General features: G+C 38.3%; 2 protein-coding genes across 2 annotated transcripts; both read right to left on the bottom strand.

The window, feature by feature from the left end:
• Positions 1 to 110: 110 nt before the first annotated feature.
• Positions 111 to 20,443, bottom strand: LOC116305370 (exocyst complex component 3). Its single transcript, XM_089028785.1, has 28 exons — positions 20,241 to 20,443; positions 20,054 to 20,110; positions 19,363 to 19,442; positions 18,674 to 18,706; positions 17,761 to 17,851; positions 17,568 to 17,674; positions 17,059 to 17,149; positions 16,706 to 16,744; positions 14,144 to 14,253; positions 13,590 to 13,703; positions 12,353 to 12,464; positions 11,434 to 11,517; positions 10,949 to 11,025; positions 10,353 to 10,448; positions 10,201 to 10,267; positions 9,918 to 10,010; positions 9,305 to 9,346; positions 8,414 to 8,465; positions 7,500 to 7,570; positions 6,738 to 6,791; positions 6,047 to 6,147; positions 5,242 to 5,313; positions 4,779 to 4,859; positions 3,980 to 4,051; positions 3,098 to 3,209; positions 2,290 to 2,373; positions 1,450 to 1,542; positions 111 to 790 (listed from the first exon to the last, which is right to left on the bottom strand). The coding sequence occupies exons 1-28, from the start codon at positions 20,313 to 20,315 to the stop codon at positions 644 to 646; spliced, it is 2,307 nt and encodes a 768-aa protein (XP_088884911.1). The 5' UTR covers positions 20,316 to 20,443; the 3' UTR covers positions 111 to 643.
• Positions 20,444 to 20,562: 119 nt separating this feature from the next.
• On the bottom strand, positions 20,563 to 23,340 carry LOC116305371 (major facilitator superfamily domain-containing protein 6-like). Its single transcript, XM_031715265.2, has one exon. It carries the CDS (start codon positions 23,247 to 23,249, stop codon positions 21,564 to 21,566), a length of 1,686 nt encoding a protein of 561 aa, XP_031571125.2. The 5' UTR covers positions 23,250 to 23,340; the 3' UTR covers positions 20,563 to 21,563.
• Between the last annotated feature and the right edge of the window lie 408 nt (positions 23,341 to 23,748).

The raw sequence follows: 23,748 nt of genomic DNA, 5'->3' as shown, positions 1-23,748 counted from the left end.
CTGACCCCCCCTACCCCCAGAAATTCCAATTTTCTTCCATACAAACTCTGTAATTTTGTTCTTTCTCTGACCCCCCCTACCCCCAGAAATTCCAATTTTCTTCCATACAAACTCTGTAATTTTGTTCTTTCTCTGACCCCCCCTACCCCCAGAAATTCCAATTTTCTTCCATACAAACTCAGTAATTTTGTTCTTTCTCTGACCCCCCCTACTCTTTGGAAATTCCAAATTCCTCTGTGGGGTGGGTATGGATGATTTCTGGAACTACACATTTATTTTCACTGAATGAAACTAAGAATTAATGGAGTATTCAGAAACAGTCTTTGAAAAAATTTCATTCACCAATAATCAGGGTTCATACAGGTCTAGGAAAAGTCTTGGAAAGTTTTAGAAATCAATAATGCATTTTTCCAGGACATGGAAAACTTTTGAAAACTTCTTTTTCGACCATTGGGCTATGGAAAAGTTATGATTTTTTTCTGTTGGTTGCCCAGGTCCTACCTTGCAAAGAACTCTTTTCGTTGTATTAATTAAAAATGCTGATGTTTTGGAGAAACTTTTGGAAAAATTTTGTAAATTTTCACTGAGGAATCTGTACGAACCCTGAATAATATAGTCGTACTATTTCTTTAATTACTGCTTATCAATTATTTTTACTTAGTTTAGACTTCATAGCAGTTTCCAGTTTGTCTAGTAAAGATGGTGGGACTATAATCTGATCAAAGAATCCTTTATCAACACCTTCTTGATTTTCCCTTTTACTGTCTGCTAGTGATGTCTCCATGATGATCTGAGGATGGGATATTCAATCTTTCAATATTATAGTTGGAATAATATGATGGTAATATTATATTGAGAGTAATAGGTGATTAGACTAATGTGTGGTTCCAGAAAATATCCATACGTCCCCCACAACAGAGGGAATTTGTAAAATTTCTTTCTCTAACCCTCTCCCCTCCCCTCTGTGGGTGGGGCACACGGATAATTTCTTCCACACAAACTATGTAATTTTATTCTTTTTCTGACCCTCTTCCCTCCCCTCCGTGGCTGGGGCATATGGATATTTTTTTCCACGCAAACTATGTAATTTTCTTCTTTTTCTGACCCTCTTCCCTCCCCTCCGTGGGTGGGGCATATGGATATTTTTTTCCACACAAACTATGTAATTTTCTTCTTTTTCTGACTGTCTCCCAGGCTCCCCTCCATGGGTGGGTGTATGAATATTTTCTGGAACTACACAATACACATTTAGTAGACCCCCTCAAATTCCACTGTTTTCTTTCATATCTCTTTGACTATTACAAATTATCGTCTAAGTATTTTATATTTCCCAGGTTAAATACACTTGCTCTACTGTAGCGCAGGGCTTAAAATAACAGTCGTTTATCGGTCCCGCCCCCAGCTTCTACCCCTGTTACACACAGAGAGCCAACATAGATTGATCTTTACCTCTTTGGCATCATTCCTCCATACATCTCCTCTCATAAGCAGCAAAGCCATTGCATGGTCAGACCTCAAGTCTGGGTACTTTGCCGCAAGACCCTAAACCAGACAATACAAAAAATCGCATTGACATTTATAACAATTATATTGACATTGAGCATGACTATCTGGACTGAACAATATAGACATTACACTTCACTATAAACCACGAGGCAAGCACCAAACAGTGACAAAAAGAAATAGAGACTGATTGCAGTCTAGGATTTAAAAGTCTCCAGTTACTGCATTCACATGGTCCAAATGTTCATGATAGCAGTTAGAGCGTAACAATCACTCAAGATTCATTGTGATCAAGACTCCAGTGGAGTTGAAAACTCAAAGTATGCTTTCATCGCTTTACTCAGTGCATCAAAACTTTAAATCACTATTATTATGATTATCTAGTTTTGTCATAAATAGCCAAAATCCAAGAGTTTTAGGAAAGTCCCGTTCAAGATTCAAGAGAGACTCTGAGTCTTAATTGGCAGCTGCATAAGTTGCTTTATATACTGTGAGGATCAGCTCAATTTGATCAGCTCATTACAACTGCAGTACAAATATATATTTTACATATATTCTCATACACATGAAGTGAGAATGCAAAGGAAAGGAAAGAAACATGGCCAACGACTCCAGCTTTGCAACAGAAGCTGAACAAGACTTTTGGAAGACTTGATGGAATTTCTATTCTCAGAGTAGTAAGTTGCAGTGTGTACAATTTTAACGAGTGAGTAGTCGCCCCCATGAGATATACATCCAATCAAGCATAGTCTCTAATGATAGTAAAACTGAATCAATCTGACTTACAGAAATCTCTAAAGCCATCATGGAGGTGTCCTGTAGTTTAATGACTTCAGCAAGAGCAGGCAGCACTGAACACTGGTTTTCTACCTGCATATCATCAACAAATAATAAGAAATTGTTAACTAGTGTTGGCTCAAAATGGGCTATTGCTTTTATTTTTCGGCCGCGTCTCCCCTCATTGAGGACCTAAGTTTTTAAGAACCCTCCAAGAAATTCCTGGAGACAAGAAGACCCCTGTGGAATTCCGTGCTGTTCATAACTTACCCCTGAAGAATACATGTGAAATTGGAATCCTCAACCCAGCACAGCACAAAAAAAAACTCCCCTGAAGAATAGACCAGTTTCACGTTCAATGCATACCACTGTTTTTGAAGACTACAGGACTCATTTTGCACAGGCTTAGCCTTGTTTATAAGTCAGCTATTCACAGATACCATTAAAAGTCCGTGGGATTTCAAAACATTGGTATTGTTGAAGCTGCACATTCTTTACATTACAGTTGGCATTTGCAAATGATTTACTCTTAAGTGAGGCTAAGCCTGCGGAGACGAGTCTTCAGTCTTAAAACAGCGGTATTTACAGAATGAGAAAAGGGACTATTCCAGCACAAAAACACCCCTGGAGAATTCCAAGGCCCTCTCCTGTGCTGCAAGGCTTTTCTTCAGTTTTCCTCCCTCCGCAAAAATCAACTACTAAATTCTAATTCAATCTAGAAAGAACCTGGATGAAAATTACTTTGTGTAAATCTAGTTACCCTCTATCAAATTGAGTGTTTTTTTCGTGTGAGTGTGTGTAAAGACTTTTATTTTACCTCTTCAGCATTTTCTGTCCTTTTTTTGAAAAGATTTTCAAATTTTTTAGCCTCGTCAGCAATCTTCTTAGCTGCTTCTTTCCTTTCTTCATAACTCTTGAAAGCTAATTTCCTATCAAAGAAAAAATAGTGATTAGAATCAAGAATGATGATGGTGATGTTGATGATGATGATGATGGTCATGTTGATGAGGATGATGATGGTGATGGTGGTGATGATGATGGTGCTGATGGTGGTGATGATGGTGATGATGATAATGATGATGATGGTAATGATGATGATGATGATGATGATGATGATCAAGATGATGATGATGGTGGTGATGATGATGATGATGGTGATGATGATGATGATGATGATGATGGTGGTGATGATGATGATGATGATGGTAATGATGATGATGGTAATGATGGTGGTGATGATGATAATGATGGTGATGTGATGATGATGTTTGGTAATGATGGTGATGATGATGATGATGGTGTTGGTAATGATGACAATGGTGGTGATGATGAGGGTGGTGCATGAAAATGTTGGTGGTGATGATGCATGAGGATGATGATGATGCTTGCGACAATGAGGAATAGAGATGATGATGCACAACGTTGATGATGATGATCATTATTCATGACAATGATGATGACGACAATGATGCATGGTTATGATAAAGATGATGCATGATAATGATGGTGATGCGTCTTTTATTTATTATGCTTCCAACAAAATGTTGAGGAGAACTAGACAGGTGATAAGACAGTCTCCCAATAAAATTACAAATGTTGATACTGATGATGATGATGCATGGTGATGTTGATAATAGCTATTTACTCAGAGGTAAAACAAGTGTTGGTAAAGCCACAGCTCTGTGACTAGATGACTTACTTGTTCATCATGGCTCTGACATATTCCAGCAAAACTTTTTCTAATGCATGGTGCATCGTATACTTGAAGAAACTGAAATATAAAAACAAGAGATCTATCAATAAGCCACCAGATAATCACTGATCATTGATACTGGCATCCCAAATGCAATACACCCCTAGCAATCCATCTACTCACCCCCCCACCCATGCATCCATCCATGCATCCCTCAATCCCTCCCTCCCTCTACCCATCCACCCATCCATCCCTCCACCCATCCATCCATCCATCCACCCACCCACCCACCCACCCACCCATCTGTCCATCCATCCCTCCCTCCCTCCCTCCCTCCACCCATCCATCCCTCCCTCCCTCCCCCCATCCATCCATCCACCCACCCACCCACTGATCCATCCATCCATCCATCCACCCACCCATCCATCCGTCCATCCATCCCTCCCTCCCTCCCTCCCTCCCTCCCTCCCTCCCTCCCTCCCTCCCTCCCTCCACCCATCCATCCCTCCCTCCCTCCCTCCCCCCATCCATCCATCCACCCACCCACCCACCCACCGATCCATCCATCCATCCATCCATCCATCCATCCACCCACCCATCCACCCATCCACCCATCCACCCATCCACCCACCCACCCACCCACCCTTCCATCCATCCATCCATCCATCCATCCAACTATCCTTCAATTCAAATTATATTCACCTATTTCTTTTTTACGCAATTTATTGATTTGAATGATGCCAGATTTTTTTCATGATTGTTAATTCATTTTGTCATCTAGATCAGAAGAGTATTAAATGCTTACGTTGGTTTAAGGTGTGCAAAGTCAGATGAATAATCTTCAATTGTTGCAATGATTGTGTCAACTTGAGTTGGTGAAGAAACCCTAGACAACAAAGGATACGATTCCTAACAATTATATAATTTAACTGAATTAAAATAATCGAGCATTAACAACAGCAGTAGTAACCACAGCAGCAACAACAACAGCAGCAACAGCAGAAACATGGACAGCAGCAACAACAACAACAACAGCAGCAGCAACAACAACAGCAGCAATAACAACAACAGCAGCAACAGCAACAGCAACAACAGCAGCAACAACAACAGCAGCAGCAACAGCAACAACAGCAACAACAACAGCAACAACAACAGCAGCAACAACAACAGCAGCAACAGCAACAACAACAGCAACAAGAACAGCAGCAACGACAGCAACAACAACAGCAACAACAAAGACAACAATAACAAAGACAACAACAACTTACCAATTAGGAGTCATAATCTGAGCAAAGAAAGGTTCCAGATCAAGAAAGACTTCCTCCAACAGAAAACGGCAACTATTAAAAAAGCATATTCATTGTAGCTACTGTATATTATACTGTATAATATACTATAGTACATAACATCTAATACATAAGGTATTAAAAGATCATATGCATGACATTCAGAAATCTTTATTCCTGAAGACTTAAATTTTGGTTTTCCCTTGTGTTTAAGGTCCAAAGTGACTAACAGACCATCCAGTTGTCTTAGTGCCAGTGTTGTGCAATGTTTTGGGGATGGCCATGAGTTCCGTCTTGTTGGCCAGACCAGCACTCAAGGCCTTAAAATTTTTGGTTACTGTGTTTTTTGATATTCTGCAGACACTTCACTTGTTGTGAATTTTTTTTTACTGCCGCCAGTCAAAAATGTAAAAGATGCCAACTGATTAGTTTTGATTGACAGCAACGGAAAACCAAATTTCAGCAAGCAGCTTGCAATTACTGAGTTCTCAGAATATCGAATTTCTCTGACGAAGGACTAGCGTCCGTTTTTTCATCTTTTCACGGTGTAAAATTTACCTTTTTATCATTACTGTAGAATATCAAAAGCTGCAGTAAGCCATTGCAATAGCTTGGATGATCAAGCCACAAGTTCATCAGGTGTCAAGGGTTAAGCTTCACGATGCAACGTCCCCTGTGATTGGTTAGGTTTAGGGGCGGGGTTGGGGAAAGGTCATTGTTTTCTATTGTTCTACACATGTGTGCCCTCCAATAGAATCACATCTTGCAAATTCATGACATAACTTACCCATCCTGGCCAATGCTGTTGTAACAGTCTACAATACTCTTGAATATTTGCAGTCTGTCCTCTCCAAAAGTGGGTTTACCAACTTCTGCTAGAGTTCTGTCCTGTCAAACAAATACCAGAATATTAACACACATCATTAACACAATAATATACCCTACTGAGATGAGCCCCACCCATCCAATCCCCCTCCATAGGTGAGGTATGGATATTTTCTTGTACTACACAGTATACCCTCCTCAGACCCTCCCCACCCCTTGGAAATTCCAATCCCCCTCCATGGGTGAGGTATGGATATTTTCTTGTACTACACAATATACCCTCCTCAGACCCTCCCCACCCCTTGGAAATCCCAATCCCCCTCCATGGGGGAGGTATGGATATTTTCTGGTACTACACAATATACCCTCCTCTGTCCCTCCCCAACCTTTGGAAATTCCAATCCCCCTCCGTGGGGATGTATGAATATTTTCTGGTACTACACAATATACCCTCCTCAGACCCTCCTCAGACCCTCCCCCACCCCTTGGATATTCCAATTCCCCTCCATGGGGGAGGTATGGATATTTTCTGGTGCTACACAATATACCCTCCTCTGTCCCTCCCCAACCTTTGGAAATTCCAATCCCCCTCCGTGGGGGTGGGGCTGGTGGAAAGGACATAATGCAATGAAATGTACTAGTAGTATTATTACCTTGAGTTGCTCAGTAAATTTTATTGACGACATGCAGTTATTGACGATAGCGATCTACAATTGAAACATAAGCTTTTTAAGAGACTGAATAACTTGAAAGAGAAGCCTGGATGGACAAAAACAGTGACAGTTGTTTATTTTATGTTATTTATTTAATCAGTGATGAATTTGGTAATCAAGGGTATTGTAGCAGTAAATGAGGTCACCACTAGATCTAGCTTCTGTGTTTTCAGGATTGATTCCTTGAATTCATGCATCAAATGAATTAAATAGCCAATTATATCAATCCAAAGGTTCCAGGTTCAGAGTTCAATTTGTGAGTTAGCCATGCCCTGACTTAGTTCAGCCCAGAGGTTATTTCAGTGTTCACTTTGTGAGTTAGCCATGCCCTGACTTAGTTCAGCCCAGAGGTTATTTCAGTGTTCACTTTGTGAGTTAGCCATGCCCTGACTTAGTTCAGCCCAGAGGTTGTTTCAGGGTTCTATCTGTGAGTTAGCCATGCCCTGACTTAGATCAGCCCAGAGGTTATTTCAGTGTTCACTTTGTGAGTTAGCCATGCCCTGACTTAGTTCAGCCCAGAGGTTGTTTCAGGGTTTGATCTGTGAGTTAGCCATGCCCTGACTTAGATCAGCCCAGAGGTTGTTTCAGGGTTTGATCTGTGAGTTAGCCATGCCCTGACTTAGGTCAGCCCAGAGGTTTCAAGATTCAATAAGATTAAAAGTTAAGATATTTTTCTCATATTCTTGGTGCCAGGGTACTAACCATGTATTCAATGAATCTTGGAGGTAGACTTCGGTCTTCAAAATGCTTTGACTTGAACTCACGAATAGCCGCTGATCAAAATGATAATAATAATAATCATTTATTAATTATTATTTATCATCTTTGTTGAATAAAAGGAATATTAGTAGATAATGCTGCTAGTATAATAATTTTTTAGCCTCCTCTTCTTGGTTCTTGGTAGTTGACTGAAGAAGACTAAGTGTTAACAGGATCTTCTCTCCTCAATACAGATCCCATTTCGAGTTCACCTTCAATCAGTCCTTACTCGATTGCTTACAATTTTTTTCTATTATGGTGCATTGTATAATAAGGAATGTATGCACTATGGAACAATGTGTAGTTCCAGAAATTATCCTGACCCCCCCCCCAGAGGAATTTTGAATTTCCGAGGGTGGGGGGGAGGGGGGTGGGGGCAGAGACACAATAGACCCTTTGCCAAAATAGCAGCTGCAAATTCAAATGAGTTAAAATTAAACTAAGAGAAAAACCAATACCAGCCCTGGAAAGAGCACCTTTACTTGTAGTAACACTACAAAGATTCATTATGTCAGGGGTTAAATCGGCTGAGAAAACTCACATTGAAAATTGACAAATTTACAGACGTTTGTATGTCTGGGGGTATGGTGAATGGAGTCTGACTAAGGCCGAGCTAGGAGATTAATTGAATTATTCTATATTTTTATCGGCAGCAATCAAATGTAATATGTTTATACAGGGCCAATGAAATGTGTTGTTGTCGTCGTAAGAGAACTTGAAACTGGAGTATCCACTACTCCTTGAGGAAGACCAAGAGTTATTGCTAGTGCTCTCTCCTCAATCCCCTACTCCCTTCTCTATCACACAGGGACCCCAAGCTTGAAGCCTCAAAAGAAATCAAAAGAAGAGGTACTCACTCCTGTAACCCCTTTGGAAGTCTTGCATTTCTTCAATGCAAATATCAAAAATCTGTTGAAAAAATATATTAAGATCCTGCTTTATGGATGTTCATCGTTTTGCACTAGATACCTAGTATTAGATTTACCCTTATTTATTCTATTTTCCTGTTTTATTATTTTAAGTTACATTAAAACATATATCTTTTTTTTCCCATGAAAAATATTTTATTATTTATATTAATTATCTAATTTAGCTTGTATACTTTGTAATTAGTTTTTATAATTAGAAGGCCAATTGAAAATTATCTACGATAAATAAAATATAATCGTTAAATAAAGTTGTTATTATTATTATCATTATTATCGTGCCTCTACACCCTCGCCCGTTAATATACCATATTAGCAATATAATAATAATTAAATAATAATATATAATTAATATATATCACTGTCTGTGCTATTGCAGTTCAACCTGTATAGCTCAGCTCCTTCAATTTTAATTAATTGATTCATACATTTTAATTAATTTATTCGTACATTTTAATTAATTTATTCATACATTTTAATTAATTAATTCGTACATTTTAATTAATTTGTTCATACATTTTAATTTATTTATTCGTACATTTTAATTAATTTATTCGTACATTTTAATTAATTTATTCGTACATTTTAATTAATTTATTCATACATTTTAATTAATTTATTCATACATTTTAATTAATTTATTCATACATTTGTTTTGACAATCACTACTTCCCTCCCATTAACCCCATTCAATCATTGTTACATTCATTTGATCATTCACTCTGACATTATACAATATTCTTTTCCATCTCATTCCCTTAATATTCACTCATGCATCAATTCATCCCTTTTATTCAATCCCATTTCTTCTCCCTTTGTTACCTTCAGTTTGAGTTCCTCTCCTGTTTGAGCTGCAACTTGAAGCTGAAACACATCAAATGCGCAAAAATGTTAGGAACTAGATGAGTTGTTGGGAGTCCTAGTAAGATTTGTAAGGATGGGTGGGTCGAGGTGGGGGGGTGAGGGCTTACAGAACAGCAAGCACGATAGAAATACATTTAATTTCGCACACAGCCTTGTACTGAAACCTATGTGTGTGACTAGCAAATCATATCTCGGAAGTGGGCTATTGGTTGGTACAAAAATTGTAAATAAATGCCAATTCCATAGGAATCCCATGACTACAATCTACAGTCAGCACTCGTTAACAGTGGACACACTTGGGACCATCACTTGGTGTCTATAATAGCGAGCATCTGCAACTCCAGAAATGATTACAATTATTTCATTGATAATATTTTTTGCCAAGAATTTTGCTGCTGTCCACAACAGTTAGGTGTCCGTAATATCAGCATGTGCCATCAAAAAGTTATGAGGCGCCACCATCAAGCACCCCCCCCCCCCCTCCCCCACCTCCCAGCTAAAAAATGATCGGTCCCTTAATAAATCCTATCAATCATAGGAATAGAATATGAAATATTTGAACTGTGCTCACATTTTGATCCACCATTTGAAAGAGAAATATTGGAAGAGAAGTGTTGTAGAACCCTTCACCATCTGCTTCTGGTAGAGAACTGTTGTGCCAATCCTGACATGGTGCGAAGAAAAATACGTTATTGTCAGTATCATTTTGTGGTGTTGTATAAGTGGCAATGGGCCAAATTGGAAAAATAGTACGTATGGAATATACTGCACTTAATTTGTTATGCACAATAAAAAAATGTTGAAGGTAATAGAATAAACAATTTACTAGAATTCGGCAATATCAGCTACAATACCTTGCGATCAGTCTCAATTATTTTTCCCATCCAATCTTTGATATTGTTGGAAGTTGTCGTTATGTATCTAAAAAACAATACTACAATCATTTCTATTACTCCAACAACAGAAAAAATCATTGACAATAAGGTTGACAGTTCAACACACTTACGTTTCCACTAAATTCTTGTAGACAGATTTTGAAAGAAGAGGATCAAGACAGGCTACATCTACTTGGAGCTCTGGATGCATCATAAGATCTATACCCCTGGAATAGATGTTCACAATAATATTATATTTTTAGTACTTTTCCACAAGTGAATATAAAAAATCACACCCTCATTGGTCACAATTTACACCTCAAGCTACAGTATATTCACGTACAGGTGAATATGACTCGCACACATGTGCATGCTCGTTTGTCGATTTGTGCCTCTTGCAGAGATAAATAACATTTGAAAAAAAAACTCTCCCAATGTGCTAAAAATACTAAGACAATTATTTCCCTCAGGCTCAGTGAATATCGGGGGAAATTTACTTCACCTTCGGCAAATATATTGTTGAACACACCATTGTCATAATGGCTGATGAGCACACAAAACGAGGTCACCTAGTCATGTTGCAAGGCTTAGCAAGGTGCAGCTCATCCAAAATAAATGAGAGGTCAATTTGTATACTTTTTCCTATAAACACATTGTACATGCTTTTATATTTTTTATTGTGAACTAATGACCACGCAGGTGACCTCGTATTAATGTAAAATCTTACCCATATTCACTGATCCAGGTAAGTAGGCTGACGCATTCATTGGAGTCAAGACGCTGTTCAGTAACTGTTTTCTCTAACTGTAATCATCAACAGTAACACTTGATATATGATCGTATATAGATCAGTGTTTTTCATGCTTGACCTTTCAATACAGTAGGAATATTTGAACCCCCTACACCATGAGGAACTACACAATAATACCCCTCCTCAGACCCTCCCCACACCTTGGAAATCCCAATCCCCCTCCATGGGGGAGGTATGGATATTTTCTGGTACTACACAATATACCCTCCTCAGACCCTACCCACCCCTTGGAAATTCCAATTCCTCTCCATGGGGGAGGTATGGATATTTTCTGGTACTACACAATATACCCTCCTCAGACACTCCCCACCCATTGGAAATTCCAATCCCCCTCCATGGGGGAGGTATGGATATTTTCTGGTACTACACAATATACCCTCCTCAGACCCTGGAGCACTTACCATGGCAGACAATGCCTTGTGATACATTCTAACACATTTGTCAAATATGTCATAGTTTGGAGGAAAACATGGCTGACAAAGGCTCTGTTAAACAAAATAAAAAGCTCATTAATAATTCATGAAGGAAACACAAATAGAAATCACGACCATGAAGGAGGTTTTATATCTGATATAGATTTGTCTTCATTTGCATAAACTTTAACTTAGATTCTCTCTATCAAACTTGGCTCATTTCGTAAAGAATTCTGTACAATATGAGAACATACACCATGAGTTTTTTAAGCCGTTTAATAAACTTGCAGATTGTGTTTTATCGGGTCTTAACCAGCTTGGCTGAACCTCATGTTTTATACCCGATAAAACACTCCTGCTCGTCTATTAAACAGTACATAAAACACCAATGTTTTTATTTCAATCCCATGATCAATGCCATCACTGGTGACAGAGATAAATCTTCAGGGCTTAAAATAATGGTTGGTAAGACGCTGGTCATGGTGGCCGGCCAAATTAGTTCCAGCTGAGTCACACTTTGTTTATGGCTTAACATTACAGGTCAAAATGATCAGCAAGGCAAAGATTTGACCAGACAAGTTTCAATTCTGGGTGGACATTGTCATAATGGCTCAACTTTACTGGTCAAAATGACCGTCAAGGCAAAGATTTGACCGGACAAGTTTCAATTTTGGGTGGACATTGTCATAATGGCTCAACGTTACAGGTCAAAATGATCAACAAGGCAAAGATTTGACCGGACAAGTTTCAATTCTGGGTGGACATTGTCCGATGTCCGACTGTTATTTTAAGCCCAGATCTTTATTTATTTGTATCTTTTGAGTTATAGAAAAATTGAGTGGGGGGGGGGGGGGGGGGGGGGGAGTTGTATGGCATGATCACATGATCACATTTAGAGTAACTTTACCTTGACTATTATCAGGTCTTCCAGCACTTGTTTTCTTGATCTTTCCAGATGTTTAACAAGCCACATCTTTGCACTAAGACGATCTTCTAAATGCATTTCAAGACTTTCCAGCCTAATGAACCAATATAATGCATAATTATACAGCTTCTTATTAATCCCATATAGGTAACAGTCCAATTATTTTCTTAATTGGACAGGTCTCGTTGATATGGGATTAATTAGGCAGCTATATAATTAATAGGTAATGGGATTTCATGATTCCCAATCAAGAAATAATTAGACTCAAAAAAATTCCTCTGACTGACAAATTGAACTCGGCCTACAGCCTCATCCATTTGTCAGTCCTGGGAATTTTCCTTGACCAATTATTTCTTAATTGGACAGCATGGAGTCCTATTACATATACTAACATAGTCATGATGGTGTGGGATATAAAGTATTATTATATAGTTAGGATAGAATGTGCGCGCTTATTGGTTGAAAACTGTGCTTTATTAATGAACAGAGCTTAGTGCTGACGGCATCTGCGTGCGAAGTGCTTCTAGATCCTGTGACTGTCTTTCTTTTTGCGTAAATAAATTCAATACCGAAACAAAATTAGTAACTATACAATAAAACAAATAAAACAGCTTTTTCCCTGCTCGGTTCAGTAATAAAGCACTTAGGAAGCGCCGTAAGCACTCAAGAAGTGTGAGAAGCACTCGCTTACGGCTTGTTCTTCCCCTTACACTTCTTTTGTGCTTACGCCACTTCCTGCATGTATTATTACTGAACGGAACACGGAAAAATCTGTTTTATTTGTTAATTATTATATGCATAATTTATTAATAGTCAAACAAAAATTAAAGAATGGATGGGTGAATGGATGATGATCACAGTAAAAGTGTGGATGGATGGATGGGTAAATAGATTGGTGGATGAATGGGTGGATGGGTGGAATAGACGGATGAATGGATTAATTTATGTGTGTATTGACGGACGGACGGAGGAACAGACAGATGGATGGATGGGTAGGTGGTTAGATGGGAATGGTTAAATGGATGGATGGATGGATGGATGGGTGGATCAATGGATTGATGGATCGATGGGAAAATGAAGTGGCCAGTGAATGGATGGATGAATGGATAGGTGAATGGATGGATTAACGTGTCATAGAGTAGTGTAATGAACAAACAGATAATGGATGGACAGATAAACTCTGAGAGAAATATACGTTGATGAAGAAATATTTCACAACCTGTATGCAATAGCTCGTTCAAGGACATCAAAACATTTTTTCTTCCATTCTTTAGGACGTCCAGGGACAGAAAACCCAGTACTAGCCAGCTTTTCCTCTGCTCTTTTATCGGCTCTGCAAAACAAAAGCATTGAATAGAATAACTAGGATACAGATAATGTAAGGACAGTTATGATAGTAAAGATAGTTCTACGCTTGATCCCCTCACTCCCTCCCCTGATGACAATAGTCATTAATAAATGCTTAGAACACAAATGTATAGGTGCTATACAAGTTAGATATTATTATATATTATTAATAAATTCAACTTCAATGAGATCTTATAAATTATTAGTAGTTTTTGCAATATCAGTGGCTGTCATCTTTACAGTAGGTTATACACACAAGCCAAAAGCCATGCCTTATTGTAACTCTCAGAGCAATGCAAAAGTTGGTCTTGAATATAATTGCAGCAGTTGCAACATTAGGGCTGTGTTCTTTAGGTTTTATATATTAGCTAGAGGATAACAGGTCTGAGGTGGAAAAAGAATGGATCAGGTGTATAGAATACCTACCGTTCCTCTCTTTCAATGATCCTGAGTGCCGTAACAAGCTGATCAGGATCACTTCTCACTGTACTCAGAAACATCTGCATCACAATCCATAACTGCTTTCCTAACGTTTCCTGGTCAGGAAAAAAATTACATGAAATGTTGTTGCAAGAAACATCTCGGACAGGAGAAATTATAATGACGCTGAGGTAAAGACTGGGGTGATTTGACTTGGAGTGCATTTTAGGGCTGTTTAAAGGGACATATTGTAATAACAATAATAACAATAATAATAATACATTTTGACAGGATGACCATTTCAATCATAAAAAGTGCTATCAATATGGGTCCTGTATAAATAAATATGAAATCATAGTATTTTTTTATTTAATTATAAGTTGGTGTCTATTTTGTGGGATGGGATGGGATGGGATGGGATGGGAGGATGGATGGGATAAATGGATGGATGGATGGTTGAATGGATGAATGGATGGGATAAATGGATGGGATGGGATGGATGGGATGGATGGATGGGATGAATGGATGGATGGATGGATGGATGGATGGATGGATGGATGGATGAGTGGATGGATGGATGGATGGATGGATGGATGGATAATAATAATAATAATCTTTATTTAAGCACGGTAACTCTATCAATATCAAGATAAAAAACTTAATGTTGCTCTACCTAGAGGCCGTAAAAACTATATTAACAAATGATAATTATGTAAAATATACAAATGCTACACTGATACAATAAACATACAATTGAAATAAGATAATAGGTTAATTAGATATATTTCGTAGAACTAAAACGATTAAATATTAGTTGTCATCAGTGCAAAACCTATAGCTTTTTATTTTCTTTTTAAATACTTTTAAGGATCGTTCTTCTTTTAATGACTGAGGCAGAGAATTCCAAAGCCAGGCTCCAGTAAAAGCAAAACTATTTCTGAAATAGTCAGTTCTGGCTTTTGGAATTTGTAAATTTTTAGAAGAACGCCTTAAGTTGTAAGATTGAGTACCAATCTGGCTGGAAAACATATCTTTTAAATAAGATGGGACGATATCGTTGACGATTTTGAACATCATAATGGCCTTTTGTTGCAGTCTTTGTTCATTTAAAGGTATCCATTTGAGTTCATTAAAAATTTGACTCGTTCGTACGCTTAAATACGGTGCGCCAGTAATTATACGGGCTGCACGGTTTTGTAGTTTTTGTAACTTGCTAGTTAAAGTTTCGTCGATACTGTCCCAAACTAAACAGCAATAGTTAAAGTAAGGCTCAATTATGTTCTTATAGATTTTGATTAGATAGGGCCTACTTAAAATTGGCTTAATTTTCTTTAACGTGCTTAGGTTACATGCAATCTTCTTTTTAATGTGCTCAACATGAGAACGCCAAGTCAGATTTTCATCAATATAGACGCCAAGACATTTTGTTTCTTTAGATCGTTTTAACGCGGTACCGTCTATAGTCAGACATAAGTCTGTGTCATCTAAAGTAGAAATTCTTTGACGGGAACCAATTAACATAAATTCTGACTTTACAGCATTCAAAGTGAGTTTGTTGGCACAGAGCCAAGAAGCTACATGTTCTAAGTCAATATCCATTTGATTATTCAGGTTATTAATTCCACAGTCAGAAAATGATAAAGTCGTATCATCAGCATAAAGCCTAGTTGTACTATAGTCGAGGCAACACGGTAGATCATTAATGTAGATTAAAAAGAGAACTGGGCCCAAAATTGTCCCCTGAGGTATACCAAAAGAGATGGGACGGGCTTCGGAAAGTACTCCATTGATTGAACACTGTTGCGATCTGCCAGTCAAATATGACTGAAACCACTGTCGGACTGTGGCGTCAAACCCATAATATTCTAGTTTTGCTAACAATATACTATGATCAACGGTGTCAAATGCCTTCTTGAGGTCTAAAAATATCACACCATTGATCATTTTCCTGTCTTTATTGAAGTACCATTCATTTGTTAGATCTAAAAGCGCAGTTAAAGTTGAGTGATAAGGTCTAAAGCCCGACTGATGGGTATCTAGTAAATTATGTTCGTCAAGATATGAAATCAGCTGCTCACAGATTAGTTTTTCAAAAAGGCGGGAGATAGCAGAAGTAACTGAAATAGGTCTATAGTTGCCTGGGTCATCTTGTTCACCAGATTTTAAAATGGGGGTGACTTTAGCCACTTTCCATTCCGACGGAAAAATATTTGTTTTAATCGAAAGGTTAAAAAGGGTAGTTAATGAATTACAGATATGAGGAGCCGCTGCTTTTAGAATAATATTTGGAATTTTATCAAGACCAGTTGCTTTAGCAGTATTAATACCTTGCAGAAGCTCAAGTACTCTAGAGGATGTACTGGATGGATGGATGGATGGATGGATGGATGGATGGATGGGTGGATGGGTGGATGGGTGGATGGGTGGATGGATGGATGGATGGATGGATGGGTGGATGGGTGGATGTATGGATGGATGGAATGGATGGATGGATGGATGGATGGATGGATGGATGGATGGGTGGATGGGGTGAGGGAATGATGAATGGACAGACAGATTAACACTTACTGATAGCTTGGTTAGTTCACTGAAATACTTGTTCAATGGCTGTGGAAAAACAAGACATTATTTCCAGCCTAACAAACTAAGTCATACACAATAAAGGTTTGTAAATCAATTATTCTTTAGTTCTCAATTATTGATCATGTCAATATTTTCATAATAAATATAATATTCATGTCTTTCAGTGAAAGTCTGTAGAATTTCAAAGTATTTTACAATGTATTTTGGATGTTGTACATTATCACGACTAAATACCAAAAAATGATGCTTCAATGCAGAGTAAATGAGTGTAATTAAAGTACAGTACATGGTACGCAGAGGTATTTTATGGAATAATTCAACAGAGGTCTATATTATACCGTCTTGTCTGTTTTTGTTCCTCCTTCTGTTGTTGACATCTTATGTACTTCATATAACAGCTCATCTCTTGTTCCCTCTAAATCTGTCAGACTAACACCCAAATAAATACAGTATGAATGCTTGTCTTGTTGTGGAGAAAAAAGAGAGGAGTAGAGAGGAGAGGAGAGGAGAGGAGAGGAGAGGAGAGGAGAGCAGAGCAGAGCAGAGCAGAGCAGAGCAGAGCAGAGCAGAGCAGAGCAGAGCAGAGCAGAGCAGAGCAGAGCAGAGCAGAGCAGAGCAGAGCAGAGCAGAGCAGAGCAGAGCAGAGCAGAGCAGAGCAGAGCAGAGCAGAGCAGAGCAGAGCAGAGCAGAGCAGAGCAGCTAGAACAGGAACTATATTTCATGGTATGTACATGTATCTAATAGTAACTTGTTACTAAACAAACGAAGAATATTATTATGAAACAAACAAACACAATTTACATGAGCAAGTGGTATCATCAAAATCATTGCAATATTATTTGCAAACCTTTTGTGGGCCATCAAGAGTTTCCCGCCAGCAATCAGTGTTTTGGTCTTTTCAACATTCTCTGGGACATTGAATATATGGTTCAGATGCTCACAGGCCTTTGACAACTGGAATCCAGATCAAAAAACACATCAATATGAGGTTTTGGGTATAGATATCATTCCCCTGGGGGAGGGGGATGGTACTATTTTACCTGAGTATGTTTATACTGCGTAGCCTTGACGACCTCTAGTTTATCAGACAGATCAGAAACTCCCTTCAACATGTCATCCACTTCAGCCATACTGAATTAAGACATGGACACAAAATGCTTGTTATTATAATAAATAAAAGGTACAGTAATGATAAAAAGGTAAATTATACACCCTGAAAAGATTTAAAAACTTACTGACGTTTTGGATGCTAGTCTCTCGTCAGAGTCGGGCTTTTTTTTACTCCAACAAAGGACTAGCATCAGTAATTTTTCCATCTTTTCACGGTGTATGATTTACCTTTTTATCATTACTGTCATTAGAAACACCGACGCAGCTCACACTAGTTTTTATCTAGTTATATCTTCTTAATAAAAGGTACAGTATATCAATAGCTCGTAGCCCAAGGAACTCTTGGGGAAGAGATTATGAGAAGAATATGGCCAGGTGTGATATGCAGTACTGTGATGTCACGCCCGCTAAGAAGAGCTGTCGAGATTGCCCAAAACAAACAGTTTTCATTATAATCTTGTTTTGTTTACACCTCATGCTAGCCACCTCTCGTTCAAAAACTCATTGTGAAGCGCCTTTGAACAATGTGCATATGGAATAGAGCGCTATACAAATAGAAATCATCAATTATTATTATTATTATTATTATAATATTGTTCATCGTTCTATTACTTTCATCGAATTGAGCTAGATCTTGTTAGAGCTGTGACCTTGCCCATCATGACTTGGCCACTACAATTGCTAGAAAAGCCCACACCCCCGCTGGTTCGAGGAGGGTGATTTGTGGCCTATGCTCCTATGGGAGCGATGGGCTTAAGTGAAGTAAGAACATGTATCAATAGTTGAGTTGGACTGATTAATAATCAGGAATACTACAAGCTTCAACATTAGTTTTTAGATTACCTTTGTTTGATTTGCTTGATGTCTTCTACAGCACTGCAAAATGTAAAATGAATAAGAATTTTGGACATGGCTAACTCACAGATAGAACCATGAAACAACCTCTGGGCTGATCTAAGTCAGGGCATGGCTAACTCACAGAGAGAACCCTGAAACAACCTCTGGACTGATCTAAGTCAGGGCATGGCTAACTCACAGATAGAACCATGAAACAACCTCTGGGCTGATCTAAGTCAGGGCATGGCTAACTCACAGATTGAACCCTGAAACAGTCTCTGGGCTGATCTAAGTCAGGGCATGGCTAACAGGGTATGCAATTTCACTCAAGTTCCAAGTTCTTCCTGAGTTTCCTGTCATATTCAGGGTTTCTACTTTCGTATTGACCAAAACTGGATATTATGGTCGTAAAAATTTTTTTACACGAGATAACTTGATAATTGAAACAGGAAGTCCGTGCAATAAATTATGCCTTTTGTCATAAACAGGGTCTACAAATTTGAGTTTTTTTGTCATAAACAGGGTACCCCTTTCAGAATTCCAGCAGAACACCCCTAACCAAATCCTAGCAGAGTACCCCCCTCCCCCTGGTATGTTAGTTATGAAAGAAGGGGAAATCTGATGTGATCTGAAATGAGCAATTTGCATACAAAGCTATATATGTAGGTATATTAAGTATGTAAAGTGTATCTAACCTTTGCAGCTGACCCAAGCCTGTCCTGACACCTTCTAGTTGAGACTGTACAGCAGATTTGAGACGAGCTTCTACAGAAGCCTAAATAACAATACACTTATGGTTAAAAATGAAAAAATATATATGTTTTCCGACATGGCTATTGAAATGGTGATCCACAAGAGAACCTACACCTCTAACATCATCTTGATGACCTCCCTTTTAAGAGATTTAATTTCTTGACACTTGGCAAAAATTGTATTTGCACACAGTCTTGAAGGTTTTCTCTCAGGATGAAGTTTTCCGGCCCACCCTTCCTTCGATTCCTGGAACTACCCCTGACCATTACCCTCAAGCACTACACTGTACTGTAGCTAAGAGATTTTGTCAAAAATAATGATTTAGAGGGGAGGGGTGGGGTTATCTGGTACCCAAACAACCAGTATTGAGCATTTTAACAGAAAGGGTAGGACTCTGAGGGGGTATTTACCAGGAACCTACCATCTAAATCAATAAAATCAGGTCTCAATTTTGAGTGTAATATTTGCCATTTCAAACATGTCATTGTTTAACGATTGCACAGAAAAAGACACATGAATATGGATACAACTCAAACAAAGAATCTCAAATCTCAAGAGAATGACACGAGGTCTGAAATGGGAAAATATTTGAACCAAGAGAGTACGGTCTTGTTAAATCTAGGTTATGCACACCTTATTTCGCATAACTCTTCTTCTCCATTGTTCCACCTTGTCCAAGCTGTCAGGATTCTGATTTAACATAATTTTTCAATAAATAGTTACAGTTAAGATAAGAAAATGCTTATTATTATTATGTTATTCATAATTCGATATTTTTTGATGGAAAATACTAGGATTAAGTATGGATTTTTTCACTCACTTGTAGCATCGTAGCGACGTGTTTCGCTGCATTCTCATGGGCCTCAGCCTTTGCTTTCTGAATATCTATGGACATACTTATTACCAGAGATAGCTATGGTATATATTGGCATATATCTGACACCAATACTGAAGCTTAAGGAACCAAAAACCTCGTTAGTTTAGACGTCGAATTTCAACCTCCCATGCGCCATCTTGAAAACGGCTTCCTTCCCGTATGACCACAGGGATCCCATGTCAACTGGGATAGGCATAATTTCATTGAGGGGGGAGGGGAGGGTATCTTACAAACTACATTTTGATGATTTTAAAGTTCACCGATAAACATTATCACATATATTTATTTGGATCGTCATTAGTCACACATAAACCTTTTACTTTGGGCATATTTTTGCATCACTTTCGCAAATCAAAAAATCTCACAAGTTTTGAGTTTTATCATTGTTTGGAGGGGTGTGAATTAAAATTCTGAATTATAACTGACTTCCAACTAACATAAGCATCCTTAAGCTGCAGGACAGACATGACAAAGACGATGGCAAGCATACAATAGCACTAATTGTGCTATTTAATAGACACTCGTTGGTATGTACAAAGCACTGAGCATCATTGCCGTTTTCTGCTGAAAGTAAGACATGAAATGTCCTATTTTTACATACCAAAGAGAACGGCTACGCCAAAAGCTTATCGTTTTAAGTGAAGGGATCCCAAAAGACGTCATTTCACTCTAAAACAGGGGTGCTTATTGAGTGAAATACTAGGCAAGCATGAAATAATAATACAATAAAAGGTTGAAGCACCTCAATTTTGCTGACGTTGTTGCCCACATTGCCGTCCTGCAGCTTAAGGTCCCTATTATTTAATCTCAGGTGAATAAACAAATAATAAATCTTTTCTATAATAATGAATGCCTGGTATATATTTGCAAAAAAGATGGCTGTGGAAACTAGCCAGGTTCCCCAGAAATAACTTTTCAGCATTGTTGATAGGACTTTTATGATCACATTATATATCTAGTATGTCTCCAAAGATGACTTCAATCCAGCATATCTGAGCATCAATAGAACTTTTTCTATGATTATCTAGAGGTATTTAAATGTATGTCTCCAGAGATGACTTCAATCCAGCATATCTGAGCATCAATAGAACTTTTTCTATGATTATCTAGAGGTATTTAAATGTATGTCTCCAGAGATGACTTCAATCCAGCATATCTGAGCATCAATAGAACTTTTTCTATGATTATCTAGAGGTATTTAAATGTATGTCTCCAGAGATGACTTCAATCCAGCATATCTGAGCATCAATAGAACTTTTTCTATGATTATCTAGAGGTATTTAAATAAATATCTCCAGAGATGACTTCATATTCAGCATCAACATTCACTGAACCTTGTCTATTATTGTCTAGTCTGTAATAATTAACAGAGGAGTGATCTTTTCTCTGTAGGATATAAACCAATCCCAAAAAGATATATCCAACACAGCACAAGAGTATACACCATCTGAAAAGGTTTCTGGGTCCATATAAATTGTAGAAGGCTCCACCTATGACTGCACCGAGGCCCCACCCTAGGCCATAGTGGAAACCGGTGGTGACACCTTCCATTGTGGTGTAAACATCAGGTGTTGATACAGCACAGGCAAATGAGATTGAAGTACTCCACATAGCAGCTAAGCTGATACCATGTAAAGGCTCTATCAACAAGACATACCAAGGGTCTTGCAGGAATGTATAACATGTGAGGCGGATGATAGAACAGGTCAGGGAAAGGAATAACACTCCAACATGGCCAATTGCATTGATCATTTTAGCGCACAGAGGGAAAATTGGGACTTCTGAAATGCTCATTATAGCACTTGACAGACCTAAAAGAGACTGCGAAGCACCTAGATTTTCTAGAAACCAGAACAAAAACAGCATAATTGTTCCACCAACAACCCCCATAATGAAAATGTAGATTAAAAAGCACACAACCATCCCTCTACTTAGGATCTTCTTAACATGGGTCATGATAATCTTTGACTTACTTTCCCTGCTAACGTCTAACCCACAGCTCACAAACATTAACAAAATGCTGTTCACACCAAGGTAAAGAAAGAAAGCTGTAAGGTAGTTTGGATTGGATTCATTTGAGCCATCATTTTTGAGATAGTTCAACTGAAAGTAGTTAAATCCCACAGTTTTATCAATAGCCATACCAGTAAGAAAACTACCCAGTCCAAAACCTATTGCTCCGAAGACCCTCTGTTTACCAAACTGACTACTCCCTTCCCAATAAAAGATTGTAGAACACATTATAGCGCCGACTGGTGCATTGAAAAAATCTCCTATAACGATCAGCCCAAAACTTGCAAAGAATATCATGCTCTCGCTTAATATTGACGTATCATTCAATGGAACCAGGCTTTCATTCGCGTAATACAATCCACTATCTGCAAATTGAGGTCCATGCCTTGGGTTTTTCCCTGACCTGTCCAGCTGTGTGATGCCCATATTTGTGTGGTTGGGTAATGGGTAGTTGAGTCTGTCGTTGCCATGGTGATTCCCTCCAAATGAAAAAACCCTATCACGTGTTGTGTAGGAAGTTGAAAATTTTATAGAATTTCTTTGCAATAACGTAATATTCGACTTAATAACATGTTCTATCGGCTGAACCTCCTTGGCCTGTTGCACAAAAGCAACAAACGACAACGAGAAATACGCCAGCACACTCATGACCAACGATAACAACAGAATTGATTTATAGCAGCCAGTCTTGTCAGCTAAGAAACTGAAAAACGGCGCGCTTATGAACCCAGTAAACGGTCTCACTCCTGTTATTACTCCAGTAAGGACTGCATTGAGGCCAATATGTCTGAAATACACCGGGAGGTAGTTCCTTAAGGTTCCACAACCGAAGAAGAAGACGAGGTAGAACGCCTTGAATCTGAGTGTTCTGTTCTCGATGTAGAGAAGACCTTTTAGTCTTCTGATGTTTTGATGTCGGTGGATAGCTGATGCCTCCATGGTAATAAATACGGCGATGTTTTAAACATCCAATGAAGAACACTTTCCCGAGTTTAATATAACTCAGTTTTACCATCTTGCAGCCATCTTGCCTCATTGGAATGCGCTTTACCACAGGGAGCCCGCTTTAGAAAACAGCCAAAAATAAAATCCATAAAAATACCTTTTAATATTATTTCCTTTTATAATTAGGAAAAGATATCAAAAGATATGATACTAGAGAACGACAAAAATAGTAAGGAAGATACAGTACTATAAATTTACAATGAACAAAAAAAAATAGATTAACCAAAATAAAGACCTTTTGCTTGCTATGTTTTGCGATTTTTTTCCGCTTCACTCTTTCTATGTACAAGCAATATTTCATTTTGTTCTCAATTGAATCTTAAAATGATTTTACCATTTTTTTAGCAATTTTCTTCTAATTTGGCATTTTTGCGAGTGGGTTCCCTGTGTTGTACCAAGGCGGCAATGCATCGTGGGAATGTTATTCCAACAT

The sequence above is a fragment of the Actinia tenebrosa genome, unplaced genomic scaffold (genome assembly GCF_029948245.1).
Source record: "Actinia tenebrosa isolate PJP-AT-01 unplaced genomic scaffold, QUT_ActTen_1.0 PGA_scaffold13__45_contigs__length_12533684, whole genome shotgun sequence".
NCBI lineage: Eukaryota > Metazoa > Cnidaria > Anthozoa > Actiniaria > Actiniidae > Actinia > Actinia tenebrosa.
Note: the sequence above shows the minus strand (reverse complement) of the source record. Positions and strands in the feature narration are given on the sequence as shown.